Below are 23298 nucleotides of genomic sequence, written 5' to 3'. Positions count from 1 at the left end.
ATGCCATTGACAGGCATGGACACTAGGAGTTAGGGCACTTGGGCAACCTGCTTCAGTTCACACAGCTCAGAGGCAGCACAGGCCGAATAAGAACTGGAAGCTTCTAAACACCAGCCTGCACCCCTCCCATGCACCAGGGTACACAGCATCCCTAATAAACATTTGCAATTAAAGGTGCTAAGATGAGGAGTATCTGGAAGACAATGGAAGTGTGTGTATACCACAGATTTCCGGACAGAGAAAATCTGAAACAATAAACACAGCAACTCCCTTAAACAACTCATGTGTGACAGAAAGAATCCACCAGAGAAAGGGTCTATTTGCAAAGGAGAACTGATGATTCTTTAACTAGCAAAAGGGAGTATTTCTCTGAATTTGGCTTCCTTAGGACTTTTTTAGTGCAACAAGCCCCTATCCACTGCTCATAACCATCACAGATAATACTTCGTGGAGACCCATTTATGACACACAAAACCCCACAGGCGTGAACCGACAGTTCCATCTAACCTGTATGAACTGAACGATCTTGTCCTTCACCAAGTCCAGTTTGCTCTTCATTGAGTGAGACGTGTCAATGAGAATGTAGATGCAATCATTATGCAATTTTCCAAAGAGGCTTTGACTCCCATCCTGTAGCCATTTAATCCTAGGCAGGAAGTAGGTTGAAAGTGAATGGTGAGAGCCTGCAGGTAACAAGAGAATCTACTCAAGAATTTAATGATGCGTCTGCAGAGGACAGAGCTGCACTGTGCTGTTTATACCCAGTCTTCTGTGAGTGGATCATTCGCTTCGAGGTTTTTCTGTAGAAAATCCTACATTTGGGCTGTAGGATGCACTACCCACCACCAAGCCAAGTAAAACAAAACGAAGAAAATCAATGTGACAGAAAAATAAATCCAATGTGGGTGCCAAAGTCAAAAATACATTACTTGTAGTCATCTGATATTTTGAGGACCTCAGCTATGACTTCAGACTATTTGTTCTTCTAATCTGGCTGACTGCAGTCAAGCTAGTAAAGCCAACACATTCCTGAAGCTTCAGTGAAACTTACGCACAGCATCAGGCAGCCCCAGAGCTCTGTAATAACCAAGGCCCAGGTGGCTGTATGAGAAGGACTGCTTCTGCAGCCCAGGATCGGGTTCCCATCACAGGATGTAAATAAATGAAATTCGTAGCCACAGGCAAAGCCTGTGGGGTGGAGGTAAGGAAAGAGTATGGAAAAAATATTTGAATTGAGGAGTTCAGAGCTCAGCAAAGGCTAAGAAACTAAAATTCGAACGGCAAAATATTGAAAGGACATTACTGCACAGGAGAAAGGGAGACAGAACATGCTCCAGAGACCTGCAGAAGGGTGTCCTCGAAATTTTGGCTAAGTAATGATCAAGGCATACATGGGAAGAAACTGCTGAAGGCAAAGAAGAAATCACCAGAGGAGTAGGCGGATCAACGCCTCAGAGCTCACACACGGCGAGGAGCAGTCCGTCTACCAGCCAGAGTGGGAAAACCTCCTTAATACGTGGGCCACCAAGCAGCGTTCTTGAAAGAGTATTGCCTTAGTAGTAGGATCAAATTAGCCCTGGACTAAAAGCTACCCTGGATCTATTCTAACGTAATTGAAAAGCAACTCCTAGAGAGATCAAATTAGTTTCAAGTAACTTAACTGCATCAAAAACATATATAAAAATATATCTCAAAAAAAAAAAAAAAAGATAAAAATACAGTGAAATCTAGTACCTGACAATGTAAAGTTAAAATGTCTGGTATCCAATAAAAAAATTACCAGGTATACAAAGAAGCAAGAAAATATGATCCATAACCAGAAGAAAAATTGATCAACAGAAACAGATCCCAAAATGATACAGATGATAGAATTAGCCAAAAAGGATGTTACACAGCTATTACAAATACAATCCATATGGTCAAAAGGTAGAGTATAAACAGAATGAGGAGAGAAATGGAAGATATTTAAATAGACCTAAATAAAACTGGTAGAGAGATACAATATCTGAAATTTAAAATATACTGCATGGTATTAACAGTAAATTACACATTAGGAGAAGAAAAGATTAGGGAACAAAAGACAAAGCAAAGGAAACAATTCAAAGTTAAACTGAGAGAGAAAAAAGACAAAAGCACCTTCATCAGAGAGAATTAGTGGCCCGTGGAACAATATCAAGGGATCTAACATATGTGTAATCAAAGTAGAAGAAGGAGAAGAGAGGGGGAGGCAGAAAAAGTATTTGAAAAAATATGACCAAAATGTTTTAATTTTTATTGAAACAATCACCTACAGAGCCAAGAAGCTCAAAGAACCCAAGAAGAAAAATAAAACTACACCCAGGCGTATCACAATAAAATTGATAAAATCTAGAGATAAATAGAAAAATGTTAAAAGCATCAAAGACATTATGTGTGGAGGAACAAACAAAAATACAACAGGAGCCTTCTTGTAAATCATGCAAGCCAGGAGACAATGGAGAAGGATTTTCAAAGTACTGAAAGACGCGAACTGTAAAACCAGAATTCTATGCTTAGCAAACACATCATTCAAAAATAAAGGTAAATTAAAGAGTTTTTCAGACTGAAACAGCTCATTCATCACCAATAGACCTGCACTACCAGAAATATGAATGAAACTTCTTCAGGTGGAAAAAAAAAAAATGATGTCAAACGGAAATATGGATCCATACAAAGGAGTAAAAAGCAACAGAAATATCAAGTATGTGGTTAAATATAAAATACATCTATTCTAGTTTTTAATCTAGTTACAAGACAATTGACTGTTTAGAATGTATAGTGTAATGCATGTGTAGAAGTAAAGTGTACAACAATAGAAAGGACGCAAGTGGGAGTGAAAGTTGTAAGATTGCCATAATATGCATGAAGGGATATAATATTATTTGTAGGGTGACTGCTAAGATGCATATTGTAAAGCCTAAATAGTCACATACACACATCAAAACAACAAAGACGTAGAGCTAATAAGACAATAGTGGAGATAAAACGTAATAATAAAAAACACTCAAACAAAAGAAGGCAAAAAACGAGTAAAAAGAGAACAGAAAACAAATAGCAAAATCTTTGATTTAAATCCTGTTAAATCAATAATCACATTAAATGTAAATGATCTTGACACTCCAATTAAAAGGCAAAGATTGTTAGGTTGGATTAATTAAACAATGCTCATATATAATTATATATCTTGTGTCTGTAAGAAATCCATTTAAATGTAGGATGTGCCGGGCGTGGTGGCTCAAGCCTGTAATCCCAGAACTTTGGGAGGCCGAGGCGGGCGGATCATGAGGTCAGGAGATCGAGACCATCCTGGCTAACACGGTGAAACCCCGTCTCTACTAAAAAATACAAAAAAATAGCCAGGCGAGGTGGCGGTGCCTGTAGTCCCACCTACTAGGGAGGCTGAGGCAGGAGAATGGCGTAAACCCAGGAGGCGGAGCTTGCAGTGAGCAGAGATCCGGCCATTGCACTCCAGCCTGGGCGACAGAGCGAGACTGTGTCCCAAAATAAATAAATAAATAAATAAATAAACAAATAAATAAATAAATGTAGGATGCAGACAAGTAAAGATGATAGAAAAAAATAATTAAAAAAATGTAGGGTGGGTTAAACTGCTATTAAAGTAAATTTCAGAACAAGGAATATTACCAGAGATATAAAAGGGGCATTTCCTAATTACAAAGCAATTGGTTCATCAAGAGAACATAACAATCTTAAATGTACATGCAACTAATAACAGAGCCTCAAAATACATGGAGAAAAAAAAGAACTGAAATGAGAATTGAAGATTATAGTTGGAGATTTCAACACTCTTTTCTTAGTAATCTATGGAACAACTAGAGAAAATCAGTAATAATATGAAAGACTCGAACGACACCATCAGCCAACTTGAGCTAATTGACACCTGTAGTATACTCCACCCAACAAAACCATGTTTTTTTCCAAAATCTGTACTACAAAACAGGTCCCAATACATTTATAAGAATTGAATCACACACTATTTCTCTGTTCACAGTGAAATTAAAACAGAAATCAGTAACAAAAGCTATCAGGAAAATCCACAAATATTTAGGAAGTAAACAATGCATTTCTTTTTATTTATTTATTTTTTGTGACAGAGACTCACACTGTCACCCAGGCCGGAATGCAGTAGTGTGATCTGCAAGCTCCGCCTCCTGGGTTCAAGCGATTCTCCTGCCTCAGCCTCCCAAGTAGCTGGGACGACAGGTGCTCACCACCATGCCTAGCTAATTTTTTGTATTTTTAGTAGAGACGGGGTTTCACTATGTTGGCCAGGCTGGTCTCGAACCCCTGACCTCCTGATCCAGGCCCCTCGGCCTTCCAAAGTGCTGGGATTACAGGCGTGAGTCACTGCACCCAACCTAAACAATACATTTCTAAATAACCCTTTAGTCAAAGAAGAAATGATGAAGAAAATTAGAAAATATTCTGGTGATTGAAAATGAAATACAATATATCAAAATCTGTGAGAGGCAGCTGAAGAGTACAGAGGAAGGGTATCACACAGTGGGCAATACACGTGTGGCCTAGAAAAGAATGTGAGTATGATACAGAAGCATTCCTCAGCCTCCTACAGCACTGTGTGACCAGTGTGATAGCTACACGTTGGCTTGCTGTTTTCAATAAACTGCACTGGCATCAAGGCAGCTGGGATCTGAATCCAAACAACCCCCCTTTCTTTTGAACAAGGCTATCAGCAAACCATCAGATGGCAACCTTAACAACGTTTGTTGGCACTTTCTCTCAGTTGAGCTTTTACTGGTGTATATACACCATGGAGTACTACTAAACCATACCGAAGAATAAAATTCTGTCACTCGCAGCAGCACGGATGAGCCTACAGGACACTATGTTAAGCAAATTAAGTCAGGCACAGAAAGATAAATGCCACATGTTCTCATTCATATGTGGGAGCTAAAAGTATCTGAGCGTATGGAGGTAGTGAGTAGAACTGTATTAGAGGCTGGGAAAGGTAGAGAGAGAGGATGGTGAGGTTGGTTAGCGAATACCAAAGTTTAGCTAGATAGGAGGAACAAGCTCTGGTATTCTGCAGCTCTGGAGGATCAATATGGTCAGCTATAATTTAGTGCATATTTTTTAAAAAAGCTAAATGAGAGAATTTTGAATGTTCACAACATACAGAAATGATGTATGTTTGAGGTGATGGACATGTGAGTTACCCTGATTTATCTTTGTACATTGTATACACACACCTAAATATCACTCTGTATCACATAAATAGGTACAATCATTTTGTGTCAACTAAAAATAAAAGGGAGGAAAAAAGATCAAGCAGATGAGAATTTCCAGAGCGAGGAGACCACTTGTATCTTCCTGCAAATAACACCAACCTCCTTCGGATCCGGGCCAGGACTGTGTGGATTCTCTCACTGTACCACCTACACTTCTCTTTGGTAATGTTCACGTGGACCAAGCTCCCATCCTTCCAGGGAGCATGCACAAACCTGCTGCAATATTTTGCATGGACTGTCTTCTTGTTGGTCTCCTAAGGAGAGGACAAAGGACAGAGGCCACTCAGAAACTATTCAAAGAGAAGAGCCTCCAGATGGCACCTCCAGCTCTGTCGTATTCAAATGGCTCTTAGCACTCACTCTACCGTCAGTCATTCCTTTGTTAGTTCAACTAAATATGTTCCGCTGCCCGCTTCCTATGGAGCCCTGCACTAGGTGTCATGAACATGGGCAAGAAAGATACATGAGATCACACATGTGCCCCAGAAAAGCTAACGATTCCAGCATAGAGACATCCCCCACCAACACACACACACAACACAACACACACACACACACACGTGCAGAGAAAGAAAGAGAGACAGCAATGCGGAGAATTAGATACTCAGTCCCTAGCACTGGGTTGAGACAGTAAGGACCTAACAAGTCCTGGTAAAGAAGAGAGAGCGACAGAGCTCACAGAGGACTAGATGGCCAGGGAGACCATTCTGGAGGAAGTGGGACTGAGACTCTCATGAATCCTCTTTTCCCACCAAGAACCCCACTGCATATCTAGTGCCCTCCACCGGGACAGATGGAGCGGGCCCTCCTCAGTCGGCCTCTATCACTCGGCCCACGGGCACTCACCCAGCGCTCCTCCGCTGGGAGACCTTCTAGACACCAGGAATACAAACACACACAATGACCAAACCCCTGCCTTCTCGGAGCTCACAGTGCAGGAGGGGAGCCCAGTAATAAGCAAATGACGACGCACCAGGTCAGAGGATGACACGTGGAGTAAGGCAAGGAGGAAGAGCAGAGAGCAGAGAAAGGGGGGAGAGACAGGAAAAGTTAGAACCTTGCAGGGAAAGCCTCCCAGAGACAGTGAACCAGGAGAGAGGGCCTGGAGGAACAGAGTGTGGTCATGGGGAGGCCGGGAGCAGGCCAGAGGACACAGCAAGAGCACAGGCCCGAGCTGGGAATCCGCCCGGCATGCCTGTCAAATTTTAGGAAGGCCAATATTGCCAAAGGAAAGGGACAGAGGGAAGAGAGAGTGAGAGAAGCCGGGACGCATAAAGAGGAGGGCCAGGAGCAGGCCCTGGAAAGCCTGACAGCTGTCGGAAATGAGCTGGCTTTTGCTCTGAGTGAAAAAGGACTCCTCCCAGGGCTTTCATGAGAGCAGCGACACGTCTGATTTATGGCTTCACAGCTTTACAGCGGTTACCCTGGAAAGCAGACTGGACGGCCAAGGACCAAGGGCAAAAGCAAAGAGCCAGAAGGTCACGGAGCTGCATGGCCCTGGGCAGCCAAGGTCATGGTAAGAAGTGGTCAGATCCTGAATGACAGGCACGTTCTGAAAACAGAACCGACAGCGTTCACCGAGAGATCAGACGTCTGTATGCGAGAAAAGAGAGGAGTCAGGCACCACCCTGAGGTTTTCAGGCCGGGACCTGAAAGGGTGGAGTTGCAATCAATTGATAGGAGGAAGGTTGTGGAAGAGCAGCTCTGAACGGGAAAGACCAAGATTTAGCGCTTGATGTCTCAGGTTCGAGGTGCCTATTAGATATCCAAGCAGCACGACAGTAGTCGGGAGATTAGGGAAGGCCACAGGACTGGAGGGGTACATTTTGAAGTCGCCAGCCCGCATGCACAGGGGATTAAAAGCCATGGGACTGGAGACCACCTGGGAAATGAGTGTAGACAGAGAAGCGATCAGAGCACTGCACCTCAACGTCCTCTGGCATCGACAGGTTAAGGACATGGAGAAGTCAAAAAGAAGACTGAGAAAGGAACAGCCAGCGAGGTGGGAGGATAACCAGCAGTGTATATTCTAAAATTAAAAAAAAAAAAAAAAAATTCAAGGAAGTGACCAACTAGATCAACTTACTAACAGGTCAAGTAAGAAAGAGACTGAGAATGGACCCCTGGATTTAGCCATTCAGGGATCTCTGCAAAACACGGGTTTTGGTGGCGAGGTGGAAGTTGGCGGGTGGGAGGGGGGTGCGGGTTCTGCCTGATGGAAGCAGGTCCCAGGAGCACGGGAGGAGAATTGAAGAAGTAGAGGAAGGAAATGTACGCAACTCGACTGAGGAACTGAATTCTAAAAGAAGCAGAGGCATGAGGCACAGCCAGAGGTACACATGGGATCAGAAAACTTTTTAAGACGGGAGAAATGGCAGAATGTGTGCGTGCTGATGCGAATGATCTGGAAATGGGGCGACAGGAGGCTGTGATGCAGAAAGGGAGAATGAATAAAATGAGTGGAGAGAGAGTCATGTACCCGTGCAGGCAGTAGCCTTAGACAGGACAAGGACAATTCGGCCTGGGAGAAATAAAGGTAGATGGCAGACACTGGGGGCTGAGATGTGGAGGCAGAAGCTCGTGACATTCCCGTTGATGTTCACGGCATGGGAAGCAGGCCACCTGCAGAGAGTGAGTGTAGTGAGTGTGGAGCAGAAGGTGCTGGGTGTTTCAGGAGAGGGCAGCCAGCGAGGGACTGAGTGGACTGCTGTGCAGCACAAAGGATCCACTGACATTAGTGGGCGTGAATTTACAGTGAAACCAGGCATTGCATCATGGCTGTTTTTCTCCAGTTTCTACCAGTACAGTTAACTGCACGGAGATAAGCCAGAAAAGGCGGAAAGTTGGATTTAGCCAGGGTTAAATCTGGGGTTTTGCCAGATGAATGCAATAGTTTAAGGGGAAATTGGTTGAGGATGCATGGGAAGATAGAGAGGGCAGAGAGGAGGTGGTAGAAACAGTAACTTGTATATCCTGGTGGAGGAGACAGATGGGTGGGACTAGACAGATGGGTGGGACTAGACAGATGGGTGGGAATAGCGCAAGAGAATAAACAATCTACAGATGACTGGTCAGACAGGGGGTCATTTGGAACTGAGGATGTGGGTTATTACTACTACACAGTTATTTATAATGACAATGCCTAAGGCAGGAGTGGTAGAGATGGAGTTGGGGAGGAAGTCATTGGGGAAGAGAAGGTCAAAGAAATGAGAGGTTGGGGTATTGGAAAGGTCCTCCATACAGGACTAAAGTCACTATGAACTAAAGCAGGTGTTGGAGCCAATGAAAGCAAGACAGAAGCCCCGTAATCTTGAGGACTGACGAGGGTGAGCTCAGTACGTGACAGCTACAAGAGATGTCTTCAGTGACACAGTCTGATGATGTGGGAAGGAGAGAGTAGGTCAAGAACCAGAAAAGAGGAGCAAGGAGGCCACCACTCACCCCGGGGCAACACTCCAAAGGGAACAGGAGAGAAACCAGCCCCTACTCCAGAGGGCTGCAGGGAAGGCTTCTCAGGGAGAAGCCCTGATAAGCATCCAGTGGGAAAGTTTCAGAGGCCTGGAGGCGATCAGAGGTTTGCTGATGATGTGCCCAGAGGGTGCGGTGGAGGGATTTTAGGAGTCAGAGAGGGGTGGAGTGGGGTCAGAAAAGGGATGTTCAGAGCCCCATGGCAATGAGAATTCCTGAGTCCAGTGGTGACTGGTGAGAACAAGTGGACTGAGTGAACTGCTGGGCAGCACAAAATATCCACTGACATTAGCGGGCAGGAATTTACAGTGAAACCAGGCATTGCACTGTGGCTGTTTTCCTCCAGTTTCTGCCAGTACAGTTAACTGCATGGAGATAAGCCAGAAAAGGCAGAAAGAGGTTGAAGGGCATGATGAGATCCGTCCTATGCTCCCAAGGCAGGCGGGGGTGGGACCACAGCTCTGCTGCCCTGCAAGGATGGAAAGGAAAAGGTGTCCTGTCTCTCGTGCTCACCACATCCCCATCACAGGGCATTTCCCGAGCGTGCCTCACGCACAGCCAGATGGAAAACCACCAGACCATACACCACAGAGAGACAGGTTCTGCGTCAGGCAGCAGCGTGTCAGAATGGGAAAAGTGCAGTGTGAAAGCCCAGGGACCCGAGCTCAGACCCTGCCTTCGTCTGCCACAGGATCAATCTCAAGTGAGTTACCTCTCGCGGCTCCCGCGACTATTCTCTCCTGTGTAAAATGAGAGCACAAATGTTTACCTTGTACATGAAGCACAAAAGCACTCCACAAACGCTCAGTTCTGATTCGCACTGTTTGTAGCACAGAAACAAGGAAAGGCAACACCTAGGAGGCATCTCCTATGTACCAGGCGCTGTGCTCAGACATGCATTTGTAAATTTGCACTTCACCCATTTCACGAGTAGGAAGCGTGAAGCTCAAAGAAGTCACATGATTTGTTCAACATCTCATCGTCACTAACTAGTAGAAGCAGCACTGATACCTAGAATTTCTCCTTCCATATCCAGTGTGCCTTCCGCCACATCACATGGACTGGTACCTAGCAGGGGCTCCATAAATATTGATCGAAAAATAGACGAAGAGACAAGAATGGGTCTTTGAACATCAGGCTTGGTTTTGTGCACAAGCTCAAGCAACCAAGCATGCAGTGTGGTTTCAGGGATGCCCGAAATATCAAGTTCTCAGGCTTGGGCTGAAATTGTCTTATTAGAAATGCTTGCTTGTCTCCTCCTCCCAGTCGTTCATGTGTTTGAACTGCTACATAACAAGGCCTTTTCAGCCATTCATGTCTGTGTTAATGAGTTTCCTGGGTCTGTTCCTACAAACTAGTTTTTATTGTTAAATATTTAGGGGGTCTTGCCCAGTGGGAGTCTGGGGGAACCCTAAATAATTTACCTATTTCACAGCCTTATTTTCTGCCTACTTTATACACGTCACAATTTTAGGTGTGAATCCAGTTTCAGTATGTAGTCCCAAAGACTACAAATAAAACTGTTCGTTTCTCATCAGTATTTGTATAAAAAAAAAGGTAGATTGATAATTCTCAATCTTTACCATAATATACTTGACTAGCACAAAAAAATGAGGTAAAATTCCCTCTTGTAAGCCAAATTATTCAAAGTGGTCCTGTAAAGTTTCATTTAAAATTGACAAGAGTTAGGAGGTGATCAGTATTAGAGCTAGCTTGAATATACTGCAGTCATCAGTTTGCAGTAAGCTATGTTCAAATTGATGGGGATTAATATTTTGAAATATCCAGGGTCTAATGTATTTATTTTATTTTATTTTGAGACAAAGTCTCCCTCTGCTGCCCAGGCAGGAGTGCAATGGCGCCATCTTGGCTCACTGCAACCTCCGCCTCTCGGGTTCTGCCTCAGCCTCCCAAGTAGCTGGGATTACAGGCACGTGCCACCATGCGTGGCTAATTTTTGTATTTTTAGTAGAGATGGGGTTTCACCATGTTGGCCAGGCTGGTCACAAACTCCTGACCTCACGTGATCTGCCCGCGTTAGCCTCCCAAAGTGCTGGGATTATAGACGTAAGCCACCGCGCCTGGCCTATTTTTTAAATGAAAATTGAGTTATATATGATTTGCTCAACATTACTGAATAATGTCTACAGAACCAGAAACCTGTGCTGGGGGAGAAAACCCACAAATGAGATTTTCCCTGCACTGTAGCAATTACCCTGCATCCTAGGGTAAGCCAGGGAACAAGTCTTGTGTCAATTCCGCATTTTTCTAATTCAGTTTTTGTATTTTCCTCCGTGCAGTTTGTCATAAATGCACAGCAGCGAGGGGGGCAAGAACACAACGTGGTGTGGCTCCCACAGCCCCGAAGGACAGTGCCCTTTCCATGGAGGGCATGTGGCTGGCCAGCCTAGTAACAAGTGGCAACAGGACTGGAGTTCCACCTCCACTGGAGTTCCAACATCTCAGTAATGACCTTGACATTGAATCGGAGCCTTCGAGAATACATGAGGTGACACTGTATTTGAGGGGGACCTTGATTTTCTTTCCCAGGTGTCTCCTCTGGGCTGCGGTCACCCACCGGTCACCTGCCTGTCTGCCCTGGGCTTGCATTTTAGGTTCACTTCACAGTGTGTACCTGGGACTTTGCCACCTCCTGAAAGAGCCTTCCTCTGGTTTTGCAAATCTGCCATGTTCATTTTATCCTCATTTCTATTTCCTATTGGGACACTTCGTAGTCTTTCCACGCTTCTAAACCTTTGATACCTCATCTTCTGGCTCCTGTTCTACATCTCTCTGCTTTTCAAGGTGTGGCCCCTGAACCAGCAGCGCTAGCATCTCCTGGGGATTGTTATGGATGCAAATTCTTGCACCCCATTTTGGACCTACTGACTTATACGCATGATGCTGGAGTTTAGGCAGCACTGCTGTCCAGCACTGTCCTTCACTGGGAGCTAGAGTCGGGCACTAGGAGAAGTTGTATTCCTACAAAACCCACAGTGGAACTGCAGCTTTCAAAGTTTTTCATGGCTATAGCCCTTTGGAGAATCTGATTCCGTATTTGCTGGGATTGCACTGTATGCTGGCTGACAGTCACTGGAATAATGAGGGAAAACACAAGAAGACCACAGAAACTCCTGCTGCACTGGGCGTACTCACCAGCAATTTCTCTTTTCCATTCGATATGGGGGAACAAAGGGCTTCTCTATTTGCATAATGTTGAATAATTCTGAGACTCATAATGCCTGATTTCTCCAAGCCCAGCCCCTGGCTTATCTACAACTCACTGATGTCTAGAACTCATTCCCAGCCTTGATTTCCACTCCCAGAGATGCCCTTTGGAGAAAGGTGAGGAGGGAAGCAGAGGAATCCCCTTCTTCACAGAAACTCAAGCTGGTTTCTCTCCCTGCTGCCCCTTGGCCCGCCTTCTGACCTGAGGGAGGCCTCACCCACCCAGGGCTTGAGGGGAGGCCACAGCCCCTCCCAGGAGTGCACTTCACCTACCGCACTGGTCTGCACGGACTCATCCTCTGGTTTGGCTTTTATATCCACAATCCCATCGGCATGGCGGAAAGAGCAGTCGGCAAGGACGTCATACAAGGATAGCTTCTGGGCCTTCAAGCCATATTTCTGCAGCCACATCTTAGAGTCCCAGGTGTCTTCTGGATTCGATGCAATCTCAACAGAGGTTGTTTCTGACTCTGTAGAATCACAGCTCGTCAGCCATTCGTATGGCACAAGCCATTCATATGACATCCCCAACTTAATATTGACCAACTTGGAACGTGTTCTTTATTAGACCACAAAACCCATGATTCATTTCAGAAAACAGCTTTCCAAAGCAGGACTGGCAAAGAATTATTAGGCTTTTAATGGCAAAAACCTCAATTACTTTTGCAACAATCTAACAGTTCAAAAGACTGCAAAGCAGGGTTATTTTTTATTTCACTTCCTCCCCTCCCTAAGTTGACTGGCCCCACGCCTGGGTGGAGGTGACCAGTAGACCAAGACTGTGTGTCAGGAGCCATGTATGTGTAAGGATGGAGTCAGAAGCTCTGGCTTCAAGTCCTGGCTCCATCACCTACGAGCTTGGGCAAGTTGCTCAAACTTGGGTGAGTCACTCCACTTGATCTCTCTTAGCTTAGGCAGGATTCTTCACCTGCAGCTGGAAGATAGTATTTGCTCGGTCTTCCTAGGTAAACCGCAGCAATTCAGTGAGAAAAGTTATATGAAGCCAGACGCGGTGGCTCACACCTGGAATCCCAGAACTTTGGGAGGCCAAGGCAGGTGGATCACCTGAGGTCAGGAGTTTGAAACCAGCCTGACAAGAAGAAACCGCATCTCTACTAAAAATACAAAAAATTAGCTGGATGTGGTGGCGGGCACCTGTAATCCCAGCTACTTGGGAGGCTGAGGCAGGAGAATTGCTTCAACCCGGGAGGCAGAGGTTGTGGTGAGCCGAGATTGTACCACTGCACTCCAGCCTGGGCAACAGAGCAAGATTCCATCAAAAAAGATAGAAAGAGAGGAAGGAAGGAAGGAAGGAAGGAAGGAAGGAAGGAAGGAAAGAAAGGGGAAGGGAGGGAGGGAGGGAGGAAGGAAGGAGAGAGAAAGAGAAAGAGAAAGAAAGAATGAACGAAAAGGAGAGAGAGAAAAAGAAAGAGAGAAAGAAAGAAAGGAAGGAAGGGAGAGAGGAAGGAGAGAGAGAGAAAAAAGAAAGCAAAAGAAAGGAAGAAGGAAGGAAGGAGAGAGAAAGAAAGAAAAAAGAAAGGAGGGAGGGAGGAAGGAGAGAGAGAAGAAAGAATAGAAAGGGAAGGGGGGAAGGAGGAAGGAAGGAAGAAAGGAAGGAAAAGGCATGTAAATGTGCTTTGTAATGTGGTGGAAACAGAAGCGATGAGGTGGAGGTGATCAACCCACAAAGACTAGCAGGCTGCCTCCCACGAAGCTCCCTTGTTACCTTGGTGAGTGTGTCCTGACTCACAGCCTGGCATTCCACCCTGCAGGCTCAGAAACCTCATGTGCCATATCCAGGACAACCCACCTTAGCTTCACAGGGTGAAGTATAACCCAGAATGCCAATTGCTTAAACATCTCCAGCCTCGGGCACATTTCCGTGGTGTTTTCCAGGGGTAATCTACACTCTAACTGGGAAGACGTGTTACGTTACCTGAGCAGGACAAGCCAGCATATCACACAAGCAGAAAACTGTTTTTCTAGATTACTCAAAACTTGGAACAGCACCTAAGGGAGAATAAGTTACTCAGGGGTGGACACAAAGGAGGGGTGAGGAACTGTGAAGCTGGAAGGAGGCACTGGTGTCTGGAGCTGGCCGTGCACGTCTCCCAACTCCATGCTCGGCGATGGCCACTTGGTAGGCTGAAAGAGACCGTGGTGGGAGTGTTTATGGAATCTGGAAGTCAGCACATGCTACACATCGGGGCTTTTTTCGTTCCCGGGAGTGGGTTGTTAAACCCTGCACACCACTGGAAGGCAGGCAGAAAGGACCCTGAGCCTTCGGCCCCACTGGAACCGTGGGAGCCCTAGGAAGACGCGGAAGGGGTTCTGGGCAGGGCAGTGTTTTTTTCTAACAGTGCTATCATGTAGGAGGTCCACCAGCGCTACAGAGTTTCGCTTAACTCCGCTTACATTAATGGCTCTCAACCTTTCACAGTGGCATCCCCTGAGGAGCTTTAAAAGAAATACGGACGCCTGAGTCCCATCCATTAGATTCAGTTTTAACTGGTTTGGGAGTGTGGCCTGGACACTGGGATTTTTTGAAGCTCCCCAGGCAACTGCATTGTGCAGCCAAGCTTTGCCACTGGCTTAAGGTGGAAAGGACTTCTCAGTTATGACTTGGCAACCCCATCAGCTGATGCTTCCATCAGACACAGATGCAAGTGAAGTCCTACTAAATAAAAAGTAGCACTCACTGTTAGGGAAACAAAACTATGACCCAGACTTTCCTATTACTATATTTAATGGGATATATAATTAGAACAAGATTGGAAGACAGAAATCATGTTAGAGCCAATTCCTTCTGTATAATATGTAAAGGACACATTAATGCTTCATGAGACCCTTGTCCTTGAATTTTAATAGAACGCCATTGAAAGAATTCGCTCTGAAACCTACGAGTGGGGAACTTCTCAAAGAAGCTTGTTTTGGATTTTGAACTTTAAACCAACCTGGCATCAGAAGCCCCTCAGAGCTGCATCCCCGACACCAGGAACTGGCTTCTCCATGAATCATAAAGCATCTTTTCACCCTTCTCCAGGAGCTCAAGCCAGAGGCTTCTCAGAGCTTCGAGTCCCTGGGGTTCGCCTGCACACTCTCCCCCATCACACAGCGGCAGCAAAAAGAGGACGCCGCCGTTTCTGTCAGGGAGATCAGCCCCCTTGGAGAAACCCTTGGGGCGACATTGTCCTCAATTTTTATTAATTATATTCCCATTCACTGTGTTTTTGCTTAGGAAGACCTTTCCTTTTCTCCTCTCCCTTTTTTTCCTGATCAATAGGTGCAGTAGGAAATTAAATTTTCATTCAATTATTCCATAAAAACACACACCTTATTATATCCTTCTGCTCTGTTTTGGGCTGCCTTCTTTTAAAAAAGATAAGAGCCCTCTGTCAAGTATAAATTCAAGCTTACCATAGAACTTCCTAAAAACACATTAGAACCAATCCTTTTGAAAGAGGCAGAGACTAACTTCTGACTCCAGCTTCACCGTGGACCAGACGGTGCAGTCCTGAGGGCAGGATTCAGGCTCCCAATGACCATCTGAAAAGGGGGTTCAGGCAAGCCGCCAGAGCAACCTGAACTTTCATAGAGGAAAGAAGGGTGACCAAGCAATCGAAACCAAACAGCCCAGGCACTCTAAAGCTAAAGAAAGGAGGAAAAAAAGAAAAAAAAGAAAAAGAAAAAAAGGAGGAAATCTTTTAACTTCCAGTGCTAATTACACCAATTAATGGCTGAGTCTCATTTTCCTGGGAGGGGCAGGGAAGGGCATCATCCATTCATTAGCGTCACTTACTAAGGGGTCCTTCCCATTCCCCAGCAGTTAGCTTAATTAAAAATGTTACATGAATTCTCACCCACAGAGAATTCATTTATTATAGAGGTATGAGCTCACCGCTAATCCTGATTACATGGCTTTCCTATTCCACAGGACAGATTGCTAAAGATGTTCTTTCTGTTATGAGAAGGGAGCACATCTATGCCACAGGATTAACCAGCCCTGTCCTCCCCATCCTACTTGTCAATCTCAGAACATTTTTCAATGAAAAAGACCTACTGGGAAAATGCTTTTGAAAACCATCCCTGCCATAGCCAGGGCCACACACACAAAGATAAATTGGGCACAGTTTTCCTTGCCCACTCCTCTCCCTGTCCCTCATCCAACCGCCAGGTTCAGCTCCAGAGGGGCTCACAGCCATCAGGGATTTCTCACCACCATAACTCCCTTCTCCCATCCTCCTCCACTAAATGTTACTTGCCTGGCACCTCACTCCTGCCATGCTAGCCCCACACGCCTTTCAGGAGGGCTGTCAGCAAATGAATCAACTAGAACTCTAGATCAAGTCTGACGTTTCCAAGAGTGGGTCCCACAGAAACTGCTTCCACTGCATGTCAGTGGCTTCTACTCAGGAAGAGGGTTCCTTAAACAAAAAGTTTGGGGAGCTTGAAAAGAAGGTTTCAAGGGGTTCTTGATCACAGGACTTCGCTAAGACTTTCTTAGGCGAATGGGCAGCGGGGCTTACCACAAGCAAGATTCCCAAAGCTGTTTAGCCCGAGTCTTTCTGCATAGAACGTTTTAGAGGGCTTGTATTTAACAGGCCATAACCCGTGTGATCACAGGTGCCATGAGACAATGAACAAACTCTTGGCCACCACATGGGGAGTGGCACAGGAAAAGAATGCTGTGAATTAGCTGAAAAGGAAGGCAGAAGGAAAGAAGGAAGGAGGGAGGGAGGGAGGCAGGAAAGAAGGGAAAGATAGAAGGGAGGGATGGAGGGGAGGGAGAACAGAAGAAGGGAAGGAAGGAAGGGAGGGGAGAAAAGAAGGAAGGAAACCAGAATGAGGACAGCTGGGAAAGGAGGGAGATGTTTGGTACAACATGGAACAACTGAGATTAGGAAGTGAGACAGGATTGATGGAGTTAGGGAAATTTAGACTGAGTGACCTGAAATTCACATGTTAAGTGGCAGGGATGAGGGAAGGAGGGAGGGAGGGAGGCAGGAAAGAAGGGAAAGATAGAAGGGAGGGATGGAGGGGAGGGAGAACAGAAGAAGGGAAGGAAGGAAGGGAGGGGAGAAAAGAAGGAAGGAAACCAGAATTGAGGACAGCTGGGAAAGGAGGGAGAAAGGTAGCAACTGTCAGGAAAAGAAATCTGGTCCCGCCTGCTGGTGAGATGAGTGAGGTTTCAGCCCTGTGAGCCGGTTAAGCATGGAGCAGCTGCAAGGGCTGTGCGTTCTCTGAAAGTCAGATGAAGCCCATCCCAGTCTGAGATCCAGGAGCCAGGTGGCGACAGTGTGGTGAGAGAGCAGCTCATCTCTGAGCAATCAAGCCCTTTGTCTGCTGCAGTTATTAACTAAACCTGCTGTTAACCTATGCTTGCTAAAGTACCATGCAATAAGCATATCTGCCCGGCACTGCAGGGGAGCCAAGAAATGGGGAGGAGGGGATGAAGGAGATGGAGGATGGTAACCCTCCAACATTCTACCAAACTGATTCACTGTGGAGATCAGGTAAATGTTCTCTGGAGCACCCCCACAGGCTACACACAAGGACTGAGGACCAAATAAAACCTCTGTTATAAAGAAGGGCTCCATGGCATGCCCAACTGGAAAAATGATTCCAACCCATAGTGTTCTCAGTTCCTACAATCCTCTGGAGGTCGAGGTGGGAGAGAGAGAAAAGGAATAAAAAACAGGGAGGCAAAAAAGAAGCAGACATAAAAACGAAGAACATCAAACACCAATCACAGAAAGAACACGGAAGAGGAGCTAATGCCCCCTAAAGACATGGTTCAACATTTCCCTCACTTTCTCTTCTGCCTTGTGATTCTGAAAGAAGGACTCTTAAAAAGAATTATTTTAGATGTAAGGTGTGAATGATGCAGCTGCAGGAAGAATTTTTAAACTACAGCATCTGCAGCTGGCTACAGAGAAATAAGGAGCCGTTAATTTAGCGACAAGCCTGCATGAAGACTGAGAAGAAACCACTAAAGAGACTACAGACTGCAAGAGAAGAATGATAAAAGCCACATCTTACTGTGTCTATATCTAACTAGCATTCAAAACAAATTGAAAATAGTTGAGGATCAGTGAGGTCGGCATCAGACTGTACCTTAGGGTATTCCTTCTTTAAAAAGAGCTGTGGTATCGCAAGATAAACACAGACTGATTCAAGATGTTTGCTACAACATAGAACAATTGAGATTAGGAAGTGAGAAAGGATTGATGGAGGTAGGGAAATTTAGACTGAGTGACCTGAAATTCACATGTTAAGTGGCGAGGATGAGAACTCTAAAACAGAGTGTGAATGCTGGAATGAAACCAAGATGGAAAGCTGAATCTACTTCCTTCAGAAAATTAAAATATTTGTCACCTTTGTGATCTTGCATCACTGTTGCTGAGGTTTTTAAAAAAATCTTTAGTCAGCATATTTATTTCATATATTCTTTCAGAAACTTTTTGAGATATAATTCACATATCATAAAATTTGACGGCAAGGTGACTATAGTTAATGGTGATAAATTATATTCTTGAATTATATTCTTGAAAAATCCAAAGAGAACTATTAAGTGCTCTCACCACAAAAATGTTTACTGTGTGAGGTAATCTAATTTTTAATTAGCTAGATTTAACAAAATTTCACAATGTACATATACTTCAAAACATCATGTTGTACATGATAAATAGATACAATGTTATCTGCCAAATTAAAAAAAATAAAGTATTGGTGTTAATTATTCTTTAAACACTTGAAAGAAGTCACCAGTGAAGACATTTGGTCCCGGCTTCTCTTTGTGCAGACTTTTTAAAAAAATTACTAACACAGCTGCTTATGACAGATCTATGCAGAATTTCCATTTCTTCTTGAGTCAGTTTTGGTAGTTTGTGTCTTTCTAGGAATTTGTCCATTTCGTTTAGGTTATCTTATTCATCAACATACAATTGTTCATAGTAGTCTCTTATAATCACTTTTATTTTCAAAAGGCTGGTACTCATACCCCTTCTTTCCCATTCCTGGTTTTAGTAATATGGGTGTCTCTCTCTCTCTCCCCTCCCCCCCTCTCCTTTCTTGGTTTGTCTAGGTAAGGATTTCTCAGCTTTGTTGATCTTCTAAAGCAACAAACATTTAATGTTTTAATTTTATTGTTTTTCTATTTTTCATTTTATTTATAGCTTCTCTAATTTTTTTTTATTATTTCCTTCCTTCTGTTTGTTTCGCTTTAGTTTACTCTTCTAATTTCTTAAGGCAGAGGTTTGGATAATTGATGTGAGATCTTTCTTCTTTTTTGAGGTAGGTATTTTCAGCTAAGCACTGCTTTAGTTGTATCCCATAGGTTTTGGAATGTCAAACTTTTTGTTTTCATTCACTTCAAATAATTTTTAAATTTTCTGTTTGATATATTTCACCCTCTGGTTATTTAGAAGTATGTTGTTAGTATTCACATATTTGTCAATATTCAAAATGTCTTACTCTTATTTATTTTAATTTCATCCATTGTAGTCAGAAAGATACTTTGTATGATTACAATCCTTTTAAACTTACTGCAACTTGTTTTGTGGCCTAACATGTGGCCTATTCTAGAGAATGTACACTTAAGAATATGTATTCTACTGCTGTTTCATATAATCTTCTATAGATGTCTATTAGATTTAGTTGGTTAGAAGTGTTGTTTAGTCTTTTATTTCCTTGTCAATCTTCTGCCTAATTGTTTCATCCCATATTGAAAGTGGGATAATGAAGTCTTCATTTACTATCATCAAACTATAGAAGACCTTTCAATTCTGTCAGTTTTTGCTTCTTGTATTTTGGTAAACTGTTGTTACATGCACATGATTATGTATTCATAATTGTTACATCTTCCTGGTAAATAACTGACACTTTTATCATTACCAAATGTCCTTTGTCTCTAATAAGAATTTCTGTCTTAAAGACTCTTTTGTCTGAAATTAGTATAACTATTCAGTTCTCTTTTTGTTACTTATTTGTATGGTGTATCTTTTTCCATTCTTTACATTCATCCTATTTCTGTCATTAAATCTAAAATGTGTCTCTCGTAGACAGCATATAGTTAGATCATGCAGCTTTTTGTGTGTGTGTTTTGTTTTGTTTTGTTTTTACTTATTTGCCATTCAATTAAAGTGTTTAATCCATTGACTTTTTCCTTTTTTCTTTTTCTTTTTTTTTTTTTTTGAGACAGAGTTAAGCACTCACTATCCTGTCCAGAATGGAGTGCAGTAGCTATTTACAGGTGCAATCATAGTGCACTGCAGCCTCAAACTCCTGGCTTCAAGCAATCCTCCAACCTCAGCCTCTCAAGTAGCACGGACTACAGGTGTGTGCCACTGTGCCCAGCTAATCCATTTACACTTCATATAATAAATGATATGGTAAAATTAATGTCTGCCATTTTGTTATTTGTTTTCTACATGTCATATATTTTTCATTCTTCTATTCCTCTACTATCACCTTATTTTGTGTTAACTGAATATTTTCTAGTATTCAATTTTAAGTTATTTGGAATTTCTTTTACTATTTCTTAGTGGCTGCCATGGAAATTTTAATCAAAATCTTAACTTATCACTCAGATTAATCAACTTAATTTCAATAATATACAAAACATTAAATCTATATAACTCTACTGCCTCCCCCCTCCATTGTGTTGTTATTCTCATATAAAGTATACCTTTAAACACGTGTGTTTATCAGAACAGATTAAAATTTTTTTGCTTTATAAAGTTGTCTTTTGAATCAGATAGGAGAAAAAATAGTTACAAACAAAAAATATATTTATACTATAATTTCTGTTTACCCACGTAGTTATCTCTATTGGTGCCCTTTATTTCTTCCTGTGGATTCAAGTTATTCTCCAATAGTCTTTCATTTTATCCTGAAGGATTTCCTTTAGTATTTCTTTTTTTTTTTTTTTTTTTTGAGGCGGAGTCTCGCTCTGCCGCCTAGGCTGGAGTGCAGTGGCCGGATCTCAGCTCACTGCAAGCTCCGCCTCCCGGGTTCACGCCATTCTCCTGCCTCAGCCTCCCAAGTAGCTGGGACTACAGGCGCCCACCATCTCGCCCGGCTAGTTTTTTGTATTTTTTAGTAGAGACGGGGTTTCACCATGTTAGCCAGGATGGTCTCGATCTGCTGACCTCGTGATCCACCCGTCTCGGCCTCCCAAAGTGCTGGGATTACAGGCTTGAGCCACCGCGCCCGGCCCCTTTAGTATTTCTTTAGGGCAGGTTTGCTGAAAGTAAATTCTCTTGGTTTTTGTTTATATTAATTTTTCCTTTTTTTTTTTTGAGACAGAGTCTCACTCTGTCACCCAGCCTGGAGTGCGGTGGCACGATCTCAGCTCACTGTAACCTCTGCCTCCTGGGTTCAAGTGATTCTCCTGCCTCAGCCTCCTGAGTAGCTGGACTTTATGGTATGCCATTGGTCTCTTAGACTCTGTTAGGTTTTTTTTCATTCTTAATCCTTTTGTTCTTCAGACTGGTTAACCTCAGTAGAGCTATCTAAAAGTTCATTGGTTTGTTCTTTTGCTTGCTCAAATCTGGTGTTGAACCCCTCTAGTCAGTTCCTCACTGCAATACTTTGTACTCCAGAACTTTTTTCAACTCCAGAATTTCTATTTGCTTCTTAAAAAAAAAATTTCTCTCATTATTGATATCTCTATTTGGTAAGACATTGTTCTTATACTTCCTATGTTCTTTAGACATAGTTTCCTTTAGTTCTTTGACATATTTAAAATCACTTATTTAATATCTTTATCTAGTAAGGTCAATGTCTGGGCTTCCTCCTGGACATGGACAGTTTCCTCATGGACAGTTCCCATGGATTGCCGTTTTTCCTTTGTATGGTCCATAGTTTGTTTCTTTGCATGCCTCGTTTTTGTTGTTGTTGTTGTTGACAACTGGACATTTTAAATAATAAAACTCAGCAACTCTGAAAATCAGATTCTCCCACCTGCCCAGAGTTTGTTGTGATTCTGTTTGTTTATGACTCCTGAATTCTGTAAAATCTGCATTCTTTGTCATTTGTAGCTACTGGAGTCTCCGCTCAGTTAACTCAGTGGTCAGCTAATAATTGAACAGAGATTTCCTTACATCTTTTGGACTATTCCTTGCTGAGGAGCTGTGTGTGTTATCAGGCCACACTTTCCACACTGCAGCAGTGAACAACTCTCCCTCAGCCTTTACTTCTTGCTGGTGCACAACCTCAAGCTCAGCCTGAGATGAGAGCTGAGGGCCCTCCTGAGTCTTTTTTTGAACATATGCATAGCCTGGGCATGCCCACAGCCCTGTGCATGTGCCTGCCTGGGCTATGCATGATAGATTCCCAGTAATACCCCAGAGCTTTAGAAAGACCAATGGACATCCCATTCCCCAGTTTTTCATCTTAAGTGTTTTGGTTTACCTCTTGTTCATCCTGACTGTTATCTACAACCTCAGTCAGCCATAAAGTTAATCAATCACTTCTCATTGTTTTTGACAACTGTCCCCAGAGAAAAGGCTTTTCCCACGGAGGAAGAACTGAGTGAAGTCAAATAAAGAAAGCTTTGTAAGTGGGGTCTTCCAGAGAGCCAGTGGACAGGTCAAATAATGAGAATTATTCTGGAAATGAGGCTTTGAAGGAACTCCAACCCCATCCTGCCCCCTCCAGTGGCTATGAGCCTGCGGTTTCCAGTGTGATCACAAATTGTTGGTTTTCAAGGTTAGTGAGAAGCTGGAGCTGGGGAATGTGAATAGGACTAGCTAAAATGCCACCAACTCACTGTTCTTACTGAGATTCAATTTTTTTTTTGAAAAAACACTCCCCAGATTGCTGTACACCTTGGGTTAATTCCTAGAGTTATGAAAAAAGTTGATTCTGATAAGGTCCTTATGCCTCCTATGAAGGAGAAGTTTTGAAGGTCCTTAACTCTGCCATTTTTGCCCAGGTATTTTGGCGTTCCCATAATTAGGGGCCCAAATACACTAAATATAATTACTTAATAGGTTTGTTGTGCTTTTCCACAGTCATTTTTTTTTTCTTTTGAGACTGAGTCTCGCTCTGTTGCCCAGGCTGGAGTGCAGTGGCACGATCTCAGTTCACTGCAACCTCTGCCTCCTGGGTTCAAGCGATTCTCCTGCCTCAGCCTGTCAAGTAGCTGGGACTACAGGCGCACGCCACCACGCCCGGCTAATTTTTGTATTTTGAGTAGAGACGGGGTTTCACAATGTTGGCCAGAATGGTCTCGATCTCTTGACCTCGTGATCCGCCCACCTTGGCCTCCCAAAGTTCTGGGATTACAGGCGTAATCCACCGGCGCCCAGCC

At 43.6% G+C, this 23298-nt stretch overlaps 1 protein-coding gene across 1 annotated transcript in view; it reads right to left on the bottom strand.

Moving 5' to 3' along the window:
* Positions 1-23298, bottom strand: part of VWA3B (von Willebrand factor A domain containing 3B) — a 234627-nt gene that overhangs the window by 116441 nt on the left and 94888 nt on the right. Inside the window, 3 exon segments of the mRNA XM_033238936.1 lie at positions 508-646; positions 5388-5542; positions 12258-12454. Coding sequence (XP_033094827.1) covers positions 508-646; positions 5388-5542; positions 12258-12454 — 491 coding nt within the window.

This window comes from Trachypithecus francoisi, unplaced genomic scaffold (genome assembly GCF_009764315.1).
Source record: "Trachypithecus francoisi isolate TF-2019V2 unplaced genomic scaffold, Tfra_2.0 Lachesis_group17, whole genome shotgun sequence".
Taxonomy (NCBI): Eukaryota; Metazoa; Chordata; class Mammalia; order Primates; family Cercopithecidae; genus Trachypithecus; species Trachypithecus francoisi.
Note: the sequence above shows the minus strand (reverse complement) of the source record. Positions and strands in the feature narration are given on the sequence as shown.